Source organism: Lipophrys pholis (assembly GCF_963383615.2).
Source record: "Lipophrys pholis genome assembly, chromosome: 16".
In the NCBI taxonomy this organism is placed as follows: Eukaryota; Metazoa; Chordata; class Actinopteri; order Blenniiformes; family Blenniidae; genus Lipophrys; species Lipophrys pholis.
Genome location: NC_137634.1, coordinates 11896508 through 11913641, shown reverse-complemented (window position 1 = coordinate 11913641; position 17134 = coordinate 11896508). Strand labels below are relative to the sequence as shown.

General features: G+C 42.9%; 1 protein-coding gene across 1 annotated transcript in view; it reads left to right on the top strand.

Annotated features, from left to right (window-relative positions):
* Window positions 1-16484, top strand: part of zbtb16a (zinc finger and BTB domain containing 16a) — a 154652-nt gene extending 138168 nt beyond the window's left edge. The window contains 3 exon segments of the mRNA XM_080482780.1: window positions 1070-1240; window positions 11554-11724; window positions 16253-16484. Coding sequence (XP_080338906.1) covers window positions 1070-1240; window positions 11554-11724; window positions 16253-16482 — 572 coding nt within the window. The 3' untranslated portion in view covers window positions 16483-16484.
* Window positions 16485-17134: the final 650 nt, after the last annotated feature.

Genomic DNA, 17134 nt, shown 5'->3' with positions numbered 1-17134 from the left:
CGGCTTGCAGCAACTCTTTTATTTCTTTATTTTTTTATTTTTTGTCTCTTTCACTTTCCACATCACTTCACTCCTTGCACAAACTGAATCTACAATCTTTACCTGCTTTTCAGCAACTCTTGGCTATCATGCCCCGGCTCTTTAGTGTGGCGAGCAGCCGAGACAGTGATTGATCTGGTGTGGAGGCTGTCGTGGGCCCTCCTCTTTCTCCAGTGGTTATGAACATGAGGCGGGCTGCTCTTCATAGATTTTTAAATTAGTGTCAGCTTTGCCCCAAAGATGTGTTATTGACTGATGAAATAGAAACTGAGCTCCAAACACTCAGTCCTTCCCCAGAGTTTTCCCCAGCCTGGTAATTGAAAAAGTGTGAAGGGAGTGTGTTTCTGGCAGCGTGCAGCCGCGCGCGTGTTTGTGCGTCCGCTCCCGCGTTTGTGGTTTTCGGTGTGTTTGCGCGCCTCGCAAACTCCCGTGCTCTTTATCTCTGCTGGAGAAAAATGCACAGTGCTCGCTGGAGTCGAGATTCGATTGAAGTGTTGCATAGGAGATCTTTATCTGTCTACACACCCACCTTGAAACGCGACTGTTGTGTGCAACTCTAATCCTAAAAATACAGTATGGTTCATGTGAGCCTGGGAAAAGAACGCTTAGTGAAATATGCGTCTGAGCTCACGACATCACACCAGGCCCTGTATCTTTGTCACTTTGAGTGTCTTTCAGCAACGATGCCACTGCTTGTCACGGTGGCTCTGCCATTAAGAGCTGTTGTAGAATATTACACCTCTGGCTTGTGCCTTTTTTTGTCTTTCTAGCGTCTCACACAAAAACTGCTTTTATTACAGCTGCATTCAACACTTTTTGAGTTTCTGGTCCCTATCATTAACTCCGGAATTATACTCGCCATGGTAATTGCTTAGATGGGAATATACGACAGGCCAGGAAACATGGATTTACGACACAGAAATCCAAGCTGTAATAAATTAGAGACTCTTTTATATGAAATGAAATGTTCCCGCTGCACTACCAATTACTTCACAATGTCTTTGTTTTGCTTTTTTTTTGTGCTCCGCAGGCTCGGACATGGCCATCTTCTGCCTGCTTTGTGGGAAGCGGTTCCAGACCCAGACGGCACTGCAGCAGCACATGGAGGTTCATGCCGGCGTCCGCAGCTACATTTGCAGCGAATGCAACCGAACCTTCCCCAGCCATACTGCACTCAAGCGTCACCTACGCTCACATACAGGTCAGTTTCCACCTTCACTGTAAATGAAAAAGAACCATCTCGCCACTTTCAGCCTTTTTCTATGGACTTCGGTTACTTTTATAGAAAGCTGGTCCTCCTCTTCGCAGCCTCCTTCAGCTCTTCAGACCAAATGGGATATGTAATCCCTCGGATGTTTTCGGGGGTCTGCGCTTATTCAAATCTGAAATACCTCCACAGCCTCCAGGAGACCTAGAAACATATATTTAGCATTTTTCTGTGAAGTCACGGCTGCACCCTCCATGCCCAACGCCAGACACCAAGAGACGAGAACTTAATGCCAGTCACTGGTATCGCAGCTTGAGTGACAGTCACCATCCTGAGCTGAAACGGTACTGTAGGTGCAAGAGAGACTGACTGGAAATTCAGGAGCATTACCGTCGAGCTCCGCTCTCTCTAATGCATGATATTCTGCTGAACTGACTGCTTATCTCTTCAACTGCACTGATAAAATATTGAACAGAAACAAAAATAATAATCACTCCCAACACCTTGCCTACGACAATATCGCATTCAGCAATATTCCCCGAACTGCTAATGATTTATTCCCTGTAGTGAAAGAAATCATTTACATAATCTACGATCAGCGACTTTGACTTTTAGAAAAATGTAGCTTATAACAAATTAGAATGTTTTTTGTTTTTTTTATTATTCAACCTGATTTTACATTTGACCATTTTTTTTGTAATGATGCATTTCTCATAATGCAGCCTTTTCAACTAAATAATGTAATTTTAAATATCTTTATTTCTTCAGAAGTTTACGTTCTACAGCACAATTTCTTAACCAGCATCAATTCAAATGATCAATTTAAACAACTCCCAACCAAACACATTGTTTATTTGGCTTATTTTGAATGGATATTACTGTACATATTGTTATATATTTAGTTAAAGTTAAGCATACATGATATCATGGCTGTGCAGTTCTGGTCCTGGAGGACCGACTGGTCCGCGTGGTGTCTCTCTGCTGCATCACCCCTGAATGTCATGAGTGTGTCATCATGTCACTCTGAAGAAAATATGGTCCAATCAAGGGACTTGGAAAGTGTGCAATTATATTGTGTTACGATAAAATGCAATATATTTTATATTCATTATTTTTATTTGATTTAGATTTTGTCATTGGCAGCAAATTTGACAGAATTCGTCATCACTTGCTGTTTTCAGTTAAATGTGGTGGTGAAATTATTTGCAAATATTTGCTGTTTGCACATGTCACAGTTTTTCAGCGGCGTTGGCTGTCACATTTAGTGCTTATAACTTGGTTGGCTTGTTTAATCTGGGTGCAGAGGACAATTTCTGGCCCAGGGCTCCTCTTGGGAAGATTAATCTGATAATATTGTTTGATGCCAGAAAAACTTAGTTTATTCTGACTCCCATAAATATCTCCACTCACCTGTGTGTGTGTGTGTGTGATAGAGCAGCTTAATATGAATTATGTTGTGTCCAGTTGTTGTTCTTTATAAGACAGGGGGTGGCCATTGACAAATAAAGCTTGTCACTAATTCAGAATGGAGACAAAAAAGAAGGGTAGTATTTTAGAGAATGAATTGCATTATCCCAGTTTCACTGTTGTTCGAGCTCAGTTGAATAAACACAATTAATTCAGGTCAACTTGAAATAAAATCTGCAGCAGTCAGATGAAGCTTATTTACCGTCACTATTTTCTGTGATGTTTCTTTTTGATTTTTCCCCCAGTCTACTAGTAATTCTCCCAGTGCCGGCTCTCCGCTGAGACGGAGGCGGCGAGGGGGGGGTGTGGGTGGTGGGGGGGGGGGGGGTAGAGGTAGCCTGATGGATGTGGCTATTCAGAGTGAGGGAAAAAAACACGTAGCCATGACAGAATATGAACACATGGAAATGAATCCTATTTCACCAGCGAGGGATGGACGCTTTCTCTCTCTCTCTCTCTCTCTCTCTCTCTCTCTCTCTCTCTCTCTCTCTCTCTCTCTCTGTCTCTCTGTCTCTCTGTCTCTCTCTCTCTCTCTCTCTCTCTCTCTCTCTCTCTCTCTCTCTCTCTGTCTCTCTGTCTCTCTGTCTCTCTGTCTCTCTCTCTCTCTCTCTCTCTCTCTCTCTCTCCTCTCTCTCTCTCTCTCTCTCTCTCTCTCTCTCTCTCTCTCTCTCGCCCTCTCTCGCTCGCCCTCTCCTCCCCATCTCCTCTGCCTCTCTCGCTCACTCGGTGTCTCTCACCCAGCCGCCTGTCTGCGACCTTAAATAACAGTCTCACTGTCAGAGCCGATTTAGCTCACCGGCTCACGGATAATATTTGAAACGAAAGGCAGTGAGATGAGAGCAGTCGGCCCTATTTACAATCAGGCGAATACACCATTAGTGTGTGATGGTGGTGGGAGCCGGGTGGGTTTAGGGGAGCCCGGAGGTGGGGAGGGGAGTGAGGGGAGGGGGGGTGGGGGTTAGCTTGAGCCGCCTGTACAGTAGTGATGCACACATCTGTTCCGTCTAGCAGACATTGGAGAGGACACATGCGGCGTCTCTGATCCACCTGCCCACCCGGGCGACGCAAATGTCACCTCAACTCGTCTCTGGAGCCGCAGATGAGACGCCGCAGCCTCGTGCCACTTTTGAACCTCATCCCACTGTGGGCGTGTGTTAAATCACAATGAGCCAGCCGTGAAAGCAATCCGTTTAAATATGATGCAGAGCCTTTTGTCAGAGCGGGGATTATGAAGTCAGCAAGTCAAACAAGCCAGCACAGGCTCCAGAAATAGTTCCTAATTTACCCTCCTTAAAAGAAAAGTAGAGGTATGGTGCTCCTCTGCATTTACACTTTGATGTTATTAATCTCATTCACACTTTGCTGAATAACGAGGCAAAAAAATAGTGCTTCAAAACCGACAGAGCCAGACTGTGCTCACCTCAGAGAATCCAACCTATACGTTTACCTTGTTTGTTCATCAGTGGACGCATGCACATTGTCTAAATGCTGCCTTGGAGGCAAAACTTGAAGAAAAATAGGTCTGCCTGCAGACTAGTTAGAAAGTTTCTTTACAACAGAGTTGTAAATTCGACCAATTATGCAAGTTACTGCAAGGACTTAATGTTATTTGTGCTGTCTTTAACCTGAGGAGAGTGGAATGCAGAGACGGAAGTAAGAAAACCCAGCCTGCGTCTCCTCCATGTGTTTGTACGTTCAAAAACGCATAGATCAGGAGATGCTTACACATTGTACAAAGCAAAACTCTCAGTAAAATAAATCTTCACACAACTTCTTATCTAGATTCTTAAAAAAAAAAAAAAAAGACCGTGTTTGCAGAGAAAATTGCCACTGTGCAAAAGATGCATCCGTGTCCTTATCCTTCAGTCCACAAACGTCTTACATTAATACAGTAATGTGAATGGAAAAACTTACTGTGAAGCATTTTATATATTAAATAACTTAAAGTTCAACATGAATTCCAAAGTTTATCTTTTGATAGGAGACATTTCTTCATTTATCGTTTTATTTCCTCTGCATTTTGAATGACTCATCACGTTCACTTATCCAGTTATTTAACACATTGCTGCTGGATAACAAGGAATAGATAGTTCATAAATATGGACCGGATGTTGTCACTTGTAAAGGTTTACCTACACATGGTCTTGTTTGTTAATCAGGGACATCCATATTTATCTAAATGCAACTTGGAGGCAATAAGCTGGCTTGATTTGGGGAGATAGTCAATCAGCAGATTAAACCACAAACATATTTTTAACAACTTATTCTAACATTCTTTTTGCCATTTGTGTTAAATCCCAAAGTCAGTTTGACTGTATTACAGTCGCAAATATGAATTAATACCAGCCTGCTCCTCCCATTAATCCATCCCCTAAAATATAAACACTGATTTGATTAAAGAGGTATGTGAGACGTTTCTGCATTCATCGTTTGATTTCCTTTATATTTAGAATGACTGGTCGCAATCGCTTTTGCGATTCTTAATCATCTCATTCACATGAGGTGGAAATAGAGTATAAAAACAGAGAGTGTATGTATCCATCTCAGCAAATCAAGCTCATAAGTTTGCTGATCAAGGGATGAATGCGTCATTGTCGTTATCTAGCACTCATTTTATTGAAATAAATGCATGAAAATTCGAATAATAAAAGATTTTAAAAAATGGATGTCACTATTTACACTTTTTTATAAATTTTTTGGGCCATGCAGTACGATGAAATTACAGGAAATATGCACATTTCTGTCTTTTGTGTCCAGCGATTCTGGTGCAAAAGGAATTGTTCTTAAAACATTAAAACTCTTACCAGGAGAAAAGCGCCTGGTTAGAAGTTGTAGTTCAGAAAGTTTTGAAGCAAGCAAATGTTAGCAATTATGCAACTAACTTCCTCTAACGACGGGCCTGTTGTCATTTGTGTTGCCTCTCACCTTAAACCTTTACTGTCATACAAAAGCACGAATGCATGTGAAGGCAAACCAAACCTGCTCCTTATCCTTAAAATCCATGCATTTTCTAAATTATGAAACATGCACCCAAAACTCTCTGTATCTTGAATCTACATGAAACTTAACGTGTTTGATTTTGAAAGACAGCTGAGTGGAAAGGTTTTTGCATGCGCCACAGCTAAATTTCATCATCAGTCTTTGCATTAATACGTTTGTGTTTGCTTGCTCCTTCTCCATGAGTCCATACATTGACTGAAACGCCAACATCAAACTGCTTAAAATTGCATATTAATTGCTAAGTAAACACTTTGATCGTTATGTCTCAAGGCACCACATGTTTTTTTTTTTCCCCCTGTATTTAAAGTGACTCATCGCTTTCACATTTGCATTTGATGCAAAAAGATAAAAAAAAAAAAAAAGTTGCTGTCATTGTACCTTAAGTAAACACCAGTGAAGTCTGGATTGATGTTTATGTGTGAATAACCATATTATCAGGTGTATTTCTGAGAACATTGGTGCATGCGTTGTGTAGTTGCGTGCTATTTTGGTGGTTTGGATTTTATTGACGAGAGAGGTATTTCTTCTGTTTGTGCTTTACACATCCAGCATGTGTGGAGTAGCCACCTTTTAAAACCTGGAGCTACATGTTTGTTCACAGATTTCACAGCCTTTGTTCATACTGCTCTCACTCACCTGGACTTCACGCAGACATTAAAGCACAGAAGGTAATCGGAAAACAGAAATACCACACATGAAATGTTGATCCATAATGTATCACAGTACCGATAGCTTTCCCATGTCAGTACAACTGCAACAGTTGTGTGGAAAATGAGGGTTTTAGATACAGTGGGAGCACTCGCAGACAAAAACAACCCAAATCTGATTCCTGCAAGTATTTTCTCCAGGAAACGCGAATCAATTTTGACGAGAATCCCCCGGCAAACACCAAGATCTCAATTCCCTGTATTCAACCTTAATTTTAATGGACACGCTGTGGCAGCTCATCTTCCGCAGAGGGCTTTTCTAGATATAGCCCGGTTATTGGTGGAATCACCGTTATGTTGTATCAACTGTCAACAGAAAGCAGCAGAAAAAGCACTTTTATGGACATTCATTACGTGTGCTTCATTTTACCTGTCTGCAAGTCTTATCTGTTGAAAGCAGCCTTGCTGGTACAGGCTCTGACACTGGATCACCATTTAGGACGGGGGAGAGGGGGGAAGAAAAAAACAGATTTAATGGTGTTTATTTCAGCATCTTAATCTTGCCATCTTCCCTGCTCTCCCTCGCTGTGTTCCCTTATTTCCCCTCCATCCACCTGCGGTTTCATTACCTTCTGTTAACAGACCATTACTTACAGCAATGTAGCCTTTTCATTTTATTTCTATATCTTAATAGTGTGTGTGTACAGTAGAGTACAGGTTCAAGCTGGTTTACTTAAGTGGCATTGGTAGCAGCTGTACTATTCCCCCTCTCTGCTAGCAGCACGCAGACATACACACTTTCTCTTTACAGACCAGGCCTTCATTAATATTCTGTTGTTGTGCACTGTCTGTGTGTAAGTGTCTGTGTGTGTGTGTGCGTGTGTGTTTTTCTTTTTTTTTTTTTTAACTCTGAGCCAATTTGCTGTCTGCTGTGGCAGGGTGTTTTGTGTTCGCAGCTGTATTTGATAGCGCTACAGCCAGAGAGAGGGAGAAAGAGAGGGAGAGAGAGGAGTGATTTGAATTCAGAGAGAGAGAGAGAGAGAGAGAGAGAGAATGAGCCAGTTCGGGGCCTGGCAGTGATGGAGCCCGGTGATTTACAGCCTCTTACCGTATATAATGAACACGCCCCGTGTGCCCGTGGGCACAGGCACCCTCAGCGGCCCTTTGGGGTGTCAAAGGAGGTGAGGAGGGAGGGGAGGGGGTCATGAGACGCAGGTGGCGCTGCTCGGGGGCACCCTTGGGTTCACTCACCATGCTGTGGTTCCACCTCACTGTGCCGGGTCCTCATCTGCGGCGTTTCCCTGCCATGTGGTCACACAAGAGAACGAGGGAGAGGAAAACAGGAGCAGAAAAGCAAGCATGGAATCAAGGAAGTGTAGGGGGGGGGGGGGGGGGGGTGTGCGGATGGAGAAAAGAAGCAGGAGCAAGGGAGGGATGAAGTAATTGTAGCAGATTTGGGATGGACAGAGGACATGTCCCCATTATTCTGCCGGCCCCGTGAGAATATCCTGACAAAATGAAGTCCTGTCGGCCCCTTTACATCCTCACAATGTGATTATAGAGTTGTGTCTGATTTATTTAAACTCTGCAGTGCAACTTTGCACTCTGGCGTCCCCGAGTGGCAGCGGGAGATAGGCGTAGTGTGTATCCCTGGGCTAGAGCCGGATGCATGAGTTGGACTGCAACTGTAATGTGTGTATGTGTGTGGGTTTTTTTTTACCACTCTGTTTATCGCTGCCTCGGCTGATACCAGACAGCCTTCTATTAAATTTATGTGGGTCTCTGTTTTCCCTTTGAGAAATATAAAATCTGTACATCATGTGCTTAGATGTTGTACATAACAAGCATTCCTGGTTGCAGCATCATTTCAGGAGAATTAAAGGTTTGTGCTTGCTTGTTTGATTGTTGTTGATACTTAAAAGAGTTATTCTCATAACCCAACATGGCGAAATGATAGTATCAGTTGAGAAAAAGATTGTTTTGAGAGTTGAATAACTTCATTATAGACACAATCTGACACCCAGGAGCTCTAACTTTAACATTATTCCAAATGATTACAAAATGTATTAACTAAAAGACCCACATTAGAGCTTCAGGTAAAGTGAAAGCGATATGACACCGGGTTCATTTGATTCGATACATTTGAATTTGGTTTGGTGTCAGGAGACGGACGCAAAAGAAAGAAATGCAAGATTCATTCTAAGACATCCATGGGTTTTGATGTATTTTCCAACACAAAGACGCAGAAAACCTCTCTCCTATCAGTTCTGAGTTTTTGATGATCAGACGTTCGCACAGCAACAGGACATTAAGCGTAAATAACCCTCCATAGGCCTCCTCCGAGTATTAGCATCCCACTCGCTGGTCTGATCGCAGGCCCTAATTAAAGGCAGGTGAATCTGAGCTCAATTATTATTCTTGCTGCGTCGCGCGAGCCCACCGAGCGCCGTGATGGATTGTGATCTCTGCTGTGGTTGAAACGCTAGAAAGAGCACAATGTCTTACAGCGGGAGCCACTGATAACTTCATGCAGACAAATAAAGACTGTCACTTTTATTGATTTTTACCCAGCCCCCACCGCCGCCGCCATATACACCCACATCCCCTGCTCCATCCCTGTCTCAGTTTTATCCTTCCCTCCGTCTCACCCCTCCATCCCCATCCTTCCCTTTTTAAATGGGAATGCATCCAACGTCGCAAGGCATCGAAAATGCCTCCCACCATAAAAGCATTGCATAGCCCCCCGCCTCCCAAAAAAAAACCAAAATGTGCTCGGAATTCAAAAAAACATATCCACTGTCCACCTTTGTTTTGCCTCTCCTCCTAAATAAATCAACCACATGCATGAACACTGTATGTACATACGTGAAGTCCTAAATAAGATATGCACGATGGAAGTGAAATTGTCTCTTAACAGCGGGGCAGTGGTAGCGGCACATAACGAGAAATGCAATTTATTCCCTGGCACGTTGCTGCTTGGACAGGCAGATAATGAAAGGCATAGGTCATTGATGGTGACTTAAACCTGCAGCGCTGGAGTGAAATACATTAATAAATATCCACAACATTACTTGGCTGGAGAGTGTAACGGGGGGGAGGGGGGGGTGGGGTGGGGGGCAAATGATGCAAGAAGCAGCTCCTCATCAAACACAGGAATACAATTAGACTTTGGACTGCTGGTGAGAGACTCCTGCAAATCATAATATCCCTGATCATTGACATCTGAATATCCATTACAGCTGCCCTGTGGGAACCTGTGCCGTGGCATCCTGTGACGCCCGTTATCATTTTCATTTCTGAAGGCACGCGCGCTATACGCCACATCTGAATAAGACTGATGTCTCGGGATGGAAATGTGATTCTCTGTAAATACGAAGGAAGAAAACAATCACCTGCTGCGAAAGGATTAGACAGGAGAGGTATGAATAGATGCAGCCGGCGTCTAGCCAGCGAGAGTCGAGCTGTATGTGAAGTGTATATTTGAAGACTGATATGCATTTGTCTAAACTTGTCATTTCCACTTTAAGCGGCTGTCATTTTGACCATGACTCAAACACTTCAAGAAGCTAAATTGTTCAACAATGTTTTTAAAATGAAGTTGGGGAAATAGTTCACATAGCAGTGATCAAGGTTGTGATGACATTTTCCACTCCTCAAACTGCAAAATTACATCAGCCAAAGCCAAAGGCAACACTTTCATTTGCAGTGCCCTGCTGGCCTCAGAGTACTGTGTCTGAATAGAAGTGTTTGAATCCTTTTAAGTTTCTATTTCGAGATTTTGCTCCGTAAAAGTGGCCTGTGGGAGAGGCCTTCCAAGTAAACTGTGCTCACGTAGAATAGTCTTTCTCAGCTTGGGGTTCTGGCCTTGAGGAGGCACTAAAGATCACAGGAGGAGAGGCTTTTTGTTGACAAAATTAGATATGCACATGTTGGGGTTGGGATACTTTCCATAATGTCGAGCAGACCTATGATGGAGATGAGAGTTGGTCTCAAACTTTACTTACAGGCACTTTTGGTGGACTGTAGGGAAAAGAAGGTGGGAAAGCGCAGCCTGTGTACAGCTGTAAGCCTGTTTACTGTTTTGTTTTTGTCATATTATGACATCTTTGGTGGCCTGGAGTTTAAAGAAGTTGGCTTGTTAATGGGAGTTTGCTGATGACTTTTGGGGGACTACCACTCACAACCAGCATCCTTCTCATCAGCCAGGCTCATCATAATTCTCATTTCAATTTTTGCTTTGGCTTAGGTCATTTTTGAGCTTCATATCGTGATGATGATAGTGTTTCAGCTCAATAAAGTAATATCACGATGCTGCTCAACAGTATATTACAATATAATGTAACATATAATTTGTATGTCTCCTGTTTTGATTTACACAACTGAAAAAAAAGGAAATAATTAGATTTTTTTATATATTTTTTTTAAATACATGAACTATTTCCTGAAGATTACTTTAATCCCAAAATAATTATGTGTACGTGGCGACATGGTAAATATACTTAAGGCTCTATAAGTATTTATCATGAACATTTACCGGCTCACCCTCTACCACTGTAGAAAACAGTTCCCAACAGATAAGGAACGATGAAGCGCTGCCACCGCAACTCCTTTCGACAGGCTTCATAAAGCAACTATCTTGTTAAAGTCAGATGAAATTGAGAAACTAGTGTACTTGGATTTCAAGGCTTTCAACAAAAAAAAAAAAAAAAAAAACAATTCTGCGAGGGTAATACATTTTGTGATGACAATCTGAGCTCATTATTCTCGTTTTGTCCCATCACTCAGGTTATCCATTAGTGCATGGTGACACTGGGACTGCATGGTCAATAATACATCTCATGGCCGGTAAACAGCCATGACAGGCTACAATTATTTAAGGCTTTACACAAAGCAAAACAACGGCGCGGGTGATTTGTGGCACAAGACAAAAGATGGGTTATATTTGTCTGCTTGTATTAAAGCCTTTAAGTGTGCATCCATTAAGACGTAATGTGTGTTGTTCTCACACTGTGCAGTACCCGACGAAAAAAAAATAATCAGATACATCACTCTGTAATGTGTGTGTCATTCTTTTGGTCTCGCGTCGGTCTACAGTGTAAACCATGATACACGACTGCAACTCGTTGTTTTTGTCTTGTTGCGTGGGGCTTTTTGGCTAAATCAATTCTCTTTCTTTGTCTTCCCGCATTACAGCAGGGGACCACCCATTCGAGTGCGAGTTCTGCGGGAGCTGCTTCCGAGATGAGAGCACACTGAAGGGCCACAAGCGCATCCACACCGGGGAGAAGCCCTATGAATGTAACGGCTGTGGGAAGAAGTTCAGCCTCAAGCACCAGCTGGAAACCCACTACCGAGTGCACACAGGTACCAACATCACAACGGGTCCAACTGGGAGGAGAGAGAAACATGCTCGAGGGGGAAGATTTTGTCCACTGTTGCTCTCGGTGTCGATCGTCAAAAGCACCTGGCAACATTTTAGCTGTGTACTCTTTTCGGTACTGCAGTACCGGATTCAATCTTGACCTTGAGCTTAGGGGACCTGAGTTTGACTTAAAATAGGTCTCGGGTGTAAGTTGCGGTGACCTGCTGTGCTCTGTAAAAGTGAGCGGCTGAATAGAATAGAATAGAATTATTCTGTAGTGATTCTACGTAGAAGGTAAACCAGCTCTGTTATATACAACGCATTGTGGCATCATCAACAGTTAGAGGTTTTAAGTGAATTTGTATAGAAACTACCTATTGTTCTTCTTTTTCTGGACTTTTTTCAAAACTCAGATTTTAATATTTTGCACTGTTTTCTCACGGCAAAGCAGCCCAGGTTTGAATCCGCCAGACTGTAATTTGTTGAAAATCAAAGGTACATTGGGAAAATCTTAATACGACTGTTGTGCATTTGTGGAGATAGTGAGTAATTCGAGCCTCCATGTTGCCTGAAGTCCAGCCACAACAATGGAACGGCTATAAGTGGTATTATACTTTTCTGCCATTTTGCCCCTTTCTGCTTTTTGTTGTCCGACTGGACAGCCTGGATGCCAGATTAACTTAGAACTCCTGTTTACTTCCCAACCACAGCAAATATCCTTAAATCACAATCACCTTTGGGTAAACTTAACAGCTGTTTAGTATTTCAGGATATTGATATAGAAATATTTTTGCATAGTACCTTTAATTTATGGCGATGCTCTTGCTTGAAGATTTGTGCATCTGCGTTCAAAGTGCAGAGTATGTTTTGCATAACTTTCTGTAAAATTGTAAAATATTAATACCAACATTAGTTGAAACATGCAGCCAAATTCTATTCATGGGCGTTACGGATGCTTTCGCAGTGTCGAGATGAGACGTGCGGAAACATACTGATACAGGATATGGAGGCTGTTAGAGGACCCTGTTGTAGGAAATCCGAGTTGCAAGGCACAGGCCAGACCAGATGAATATCTCTGTTGCTGTGATACAGTAGATGAATGTCTCAGAAGACTTTGTATTGATCCCAGTATATTTAGAGCCCCATAAAGATGTTGACACAGTGATAAGCTGGGTGCCCTGGAGAATGAGTGCATGCTTACCAGACTGAGTGAGGATACCACGAATGCTCACCAGGATGGGCACAGGGCCAAGGCTTTATGCTTCCTCACCATCTCTTTTTCTCTTGACACACACGTGTACACACACACACACACACACACAGCAGCATGCGCCCATCTCCCATTCAATAAGCCAGCTGTTAAGCCACACTATCAAGGCAGCCTGTCCAATAATTGGCTCCCCCCCGTCCACCCTTTTCCCCTTTTGTGTGGGGGAGGGGGGCTTTGCGTTAAGCCGGAGAGCAACAGCAGATAACAAGAGCAAGTGACAAGCTCACAGTCAAAGGCCACCTCGCACAAAAGAGAGCTGCTTGATGAATCATCGACATTGGCAACCTAACCCCCACCCCACACACACACACACACCTCAACCGCTTCTCTCCACACATCCCAAATGCCAATGCCAGATCAATACCCGGGCCCCATTTGCAATTCATTATTAGCTGGTTATTTGAGGCAGTCCTGTTTACAGTCTGGTTATCAATATCGGTGTCATGCAGGTGTCCACACTGTTGCAAAAGAAAACACACGCCGACTTGCAACCCCGTGTGAGCGCTTATTGGCGAAATGGCACCGTGACCCAGCCCCCTTTTTGGAGGTCAAGGTTAACCAGGGGTTTTCGAGAGAAGCGGGCCGACGGCGATGCCCGCTTTTTGCCAGCCGCTCGGTGTGTGCGAGGCTCCAGCTTGAAAGGTGACAGCGAGCGGCGGGGCCAGATCACTTCCGACAGCTCATTTCAAATGCCATTGGTAAAGGTCAGCATTTACATGTCTAATTTGCGTCTGCCGGCTGGAGCGCTGGTGGATTATTCCCTGCCATCACTCAAATCATTAGCACGTTTAGGATGGCCGCTGTTGCTGAATTGAAATGTGCCCCCTTGATGTAGCAGCCCCCCGCAGCAAGAAAGCCGCTCTGCACTTTGATTTACGGCACTTTCAAGACGCCTCTGTTAAAAAAAAAAAAAAAAAGCTGCGTTTTACATGATACACCATGGATCAATAGATAAGTGTGGACTGGGAATTTTTACGCCTTTTGTCTTTTGAAATAATGTAGGTCATTTTCAAGCAAGAAATCATGAAGGGAAACATGCTAGAAAAACTTGTTTTGTTTAGTTTTTTTTATTAAAACATGCCTTTTTAGACCTGGATGTGAAAGTGAATAAACTATGTGATGACGTCTTTGATTAAAGTTCAAGCTATATTTAAACATGTGACAGGTGCAACTGTTGAAGAATATGTTTCGAGGTTTACTGAGGCCTTAAGAAAAAGTCTCGAAGACTAGAAAGGCACAGGTTTAAATCCCACTATCGACGAGCTACCACTGTGGGTCCATCAGGAAGGCCCTCGAACCCCCTGCGGCCCATTACTTCTATTATGGGTTAAATATAAAGATGGATTTAATTGAAAGAGATATTTATACCAAGTAACATGATTGACTAGGCAACCGAGGCTCAGTTGGTAGAGCATGTCGACCATGGATGACCAGCCATGAGACCGTCGTGCCTGAGTACCATTCTGCAAAATGTACTCAATGTGCTCATAATCTGATTTGGGGAAAAACATAGCTCAAATTTTTCAATTTGTCCCACAGGTGGTGTGTGGGGAAGGAAGCATAGATTTCTCCCCCTATACTTGATAATTGCACATTTGACTGATTAGCTATAGGTTTCGAGCGTTGTGCAACGTATTGAGTAAATGTCAGTTCAAAAATCCCAATTCACTGCTGCATTTTCAATACAACAATGACATTTAAAGGGTTTCCATCTCCCGGTCCAGCTGAATAATTTGCTGATTATTTCGATGGACCTTAACTGGTTCTGTGTCGACGACTTCCCTCAGAGGTGAACAAACTCTGCAGTTTGCTTTTCTTCATCCTTCCCTTTTCAGCACTACCAATTACAGAAGGCAGTTGGACTGACTTCAAAGAGTTGTTTTCTGTCGTTTTCTGCTACTCAGGAAACTATACTTCTTTTTTGTCAAGCTGTGCCGTCTTATATTGGTTTCAAACCCTGAAACGACAGTCACCGTCCAGCCTGTTTTTAAACAAACGCGCATATTCACCCTTCTCTGACACACACTTTGGCTTTCTGCACATTTGAGTGCATAGTCACACATCTTTAGCGAAAGTAAAAGGGCCTCATTTACAACCCGTGTAACTGTCGCACTGCTTGTGTTTCCCGTCACGTCGGACATGGTTTTAGTGATGTTCCCCTTGCGTCGTTTCTTTTATAGGTCATTCTGTGCGAAATCAGCAGAGGGCCTCCCAGCTGACCAAGGCAGTTTAAACCTCCTTTGGATTTTGGGAAAGACATTGGCGCTGTGTTTAAAACTCTTCCCACTGACACTGCCGCTCCTCTATTTGATTACATTTCCGTTTGCACAATTGGAGAGAACCTGAAAGCAGTGCTTGAATCCTAACTTATCCAGTTTAGTTTGGCGCTATTGGGGCTCTGTTTAATGGATTTGTGTGATAATGTATTCCTTATATTTGGTATAAACACTCAAAGTAATGTGGCCATATCATTACAGTGTCTTGATATTCAATTGAGATTTTTTCAGGACTAAAATGATGGGATTAAATTCCTGTCAATTTACTTCCAAGTGGAATATAAATTCATCTAAACATTTTCATGAGATGGAAGGAGGGCAGGATGAGTTTTAAAGGGAGGAAAAAAAATTGAAAATGTGTTAATCTGACAGAAATGTTTTAGGCAGATATTGAACAAATCAGTTAATAATTATCTAATAAATCCCAAACAAAAATGATGATGATGTTGTTTGTTTACATGATTAGGTCTTTAAACAATGTGGGCTTTTTTTCCCCATTACTACCACAGAACGTCTCATTTAAACTGTGGGTCTGAATATTATTTCTTTTTTAATCTTAGATGCATTTTTCTTTCTATAAAGCAATAAAATGTCAAACTTTTAATGTGTTTCTGTGCAGTAATTCAGGGTATGAAAATAAAATATTTTGTTAAAAAAAAAAAGACTTATTATCTGTATAGCAAGTTTAATAGAAAATTTATTGTAAAAAAAAAAAAAGAGCCAAAAATGTCAAACATTTAGATGAAAAAGAATACTTCACTGAGTTTATTAAAAAAAAATTTTTTAAGGAAATGCTTAACATTTATTGTGCAACGATACCATTTGCATGAAACGTGAAGCAACTCTGGATTTCTGCACCAAATGCTGTTTTTTTTTGTCAGACAGACACATAAAGCTTGGTTGTGCTATTGTTCCTGAAAGACGCTGAGGTTCGTCAGACGCTCACACTTGCTGTTGTCTTCGTCCCCGCCCTGTCGTCCTCAGGTGAGAAGCCATTCGAGTGCAAGCTGTGCCACCAGCGATCCAGGGACTACTCGGCCATGATCAAGCACCTGCGCACCCACAATGGCGCTTCGCCCTACCAATGCACCATCTGCCTGGAGTACTGCCCCAGCCTGTCAGCCATGCAGAAGCACATGAAAGGCCACAAGCCAGAAGACGTCCCCCCAGACTGGCGCATAGAGAAGACCTACTTGTACCTCTGCTATGTCTGAGAGCAGGAAAGTGAATGAAGAGGGTGGGTACGTTCAAGGGTGGGGTTTTGGGGGTGGTGGAGGGGGGGGGGGGGGGGGGGGGTTGATGAGAGGTAAGGGGAATGTAAAAGAGCAGATAGGTGATATGGGTGTTGACAACAGAGGAATGTCAACGACAAGAGACTAGAAAGCAAGAGGGTTTGTTTTCTATTTTTTTTTTTTTTTCCTTTTCATGCAAAGGCTGCGATGGCAACGGGGTGAAAGGGTGGTGATGGTGGGGTGAGAAAAAAAAAATCTCAGAAGAGGGAAGGCATGGACAAAGAGAGAGAGCGAGAGAGAGAGAGAGACTCTCCACCATTGTTCGGATTCACCGGGTCATTCACTACATCTGCAACCGTGTGTGTTTGTTTCGGGTCATTTAACGCAGCGCCGTAAAGCAAACACGTCGCACGGAAATGACGCTTTGGATGCTGCTGCCACAGTGGTGACAGACACAGATTCTCAAGGGCTATCTGAACCTGCACACCCGTCCGAACAGCAACCCCCACCTCTCGGTCCGTTTACTTGTTTTGCTTCATGATTTCATCCTGGTATTTCGCTTACATTCAATACTAGTTAAGGTAGCATAAAGAACCTACAGGCATGCGCATTGGTTATTTTTTTTCCCCCCACA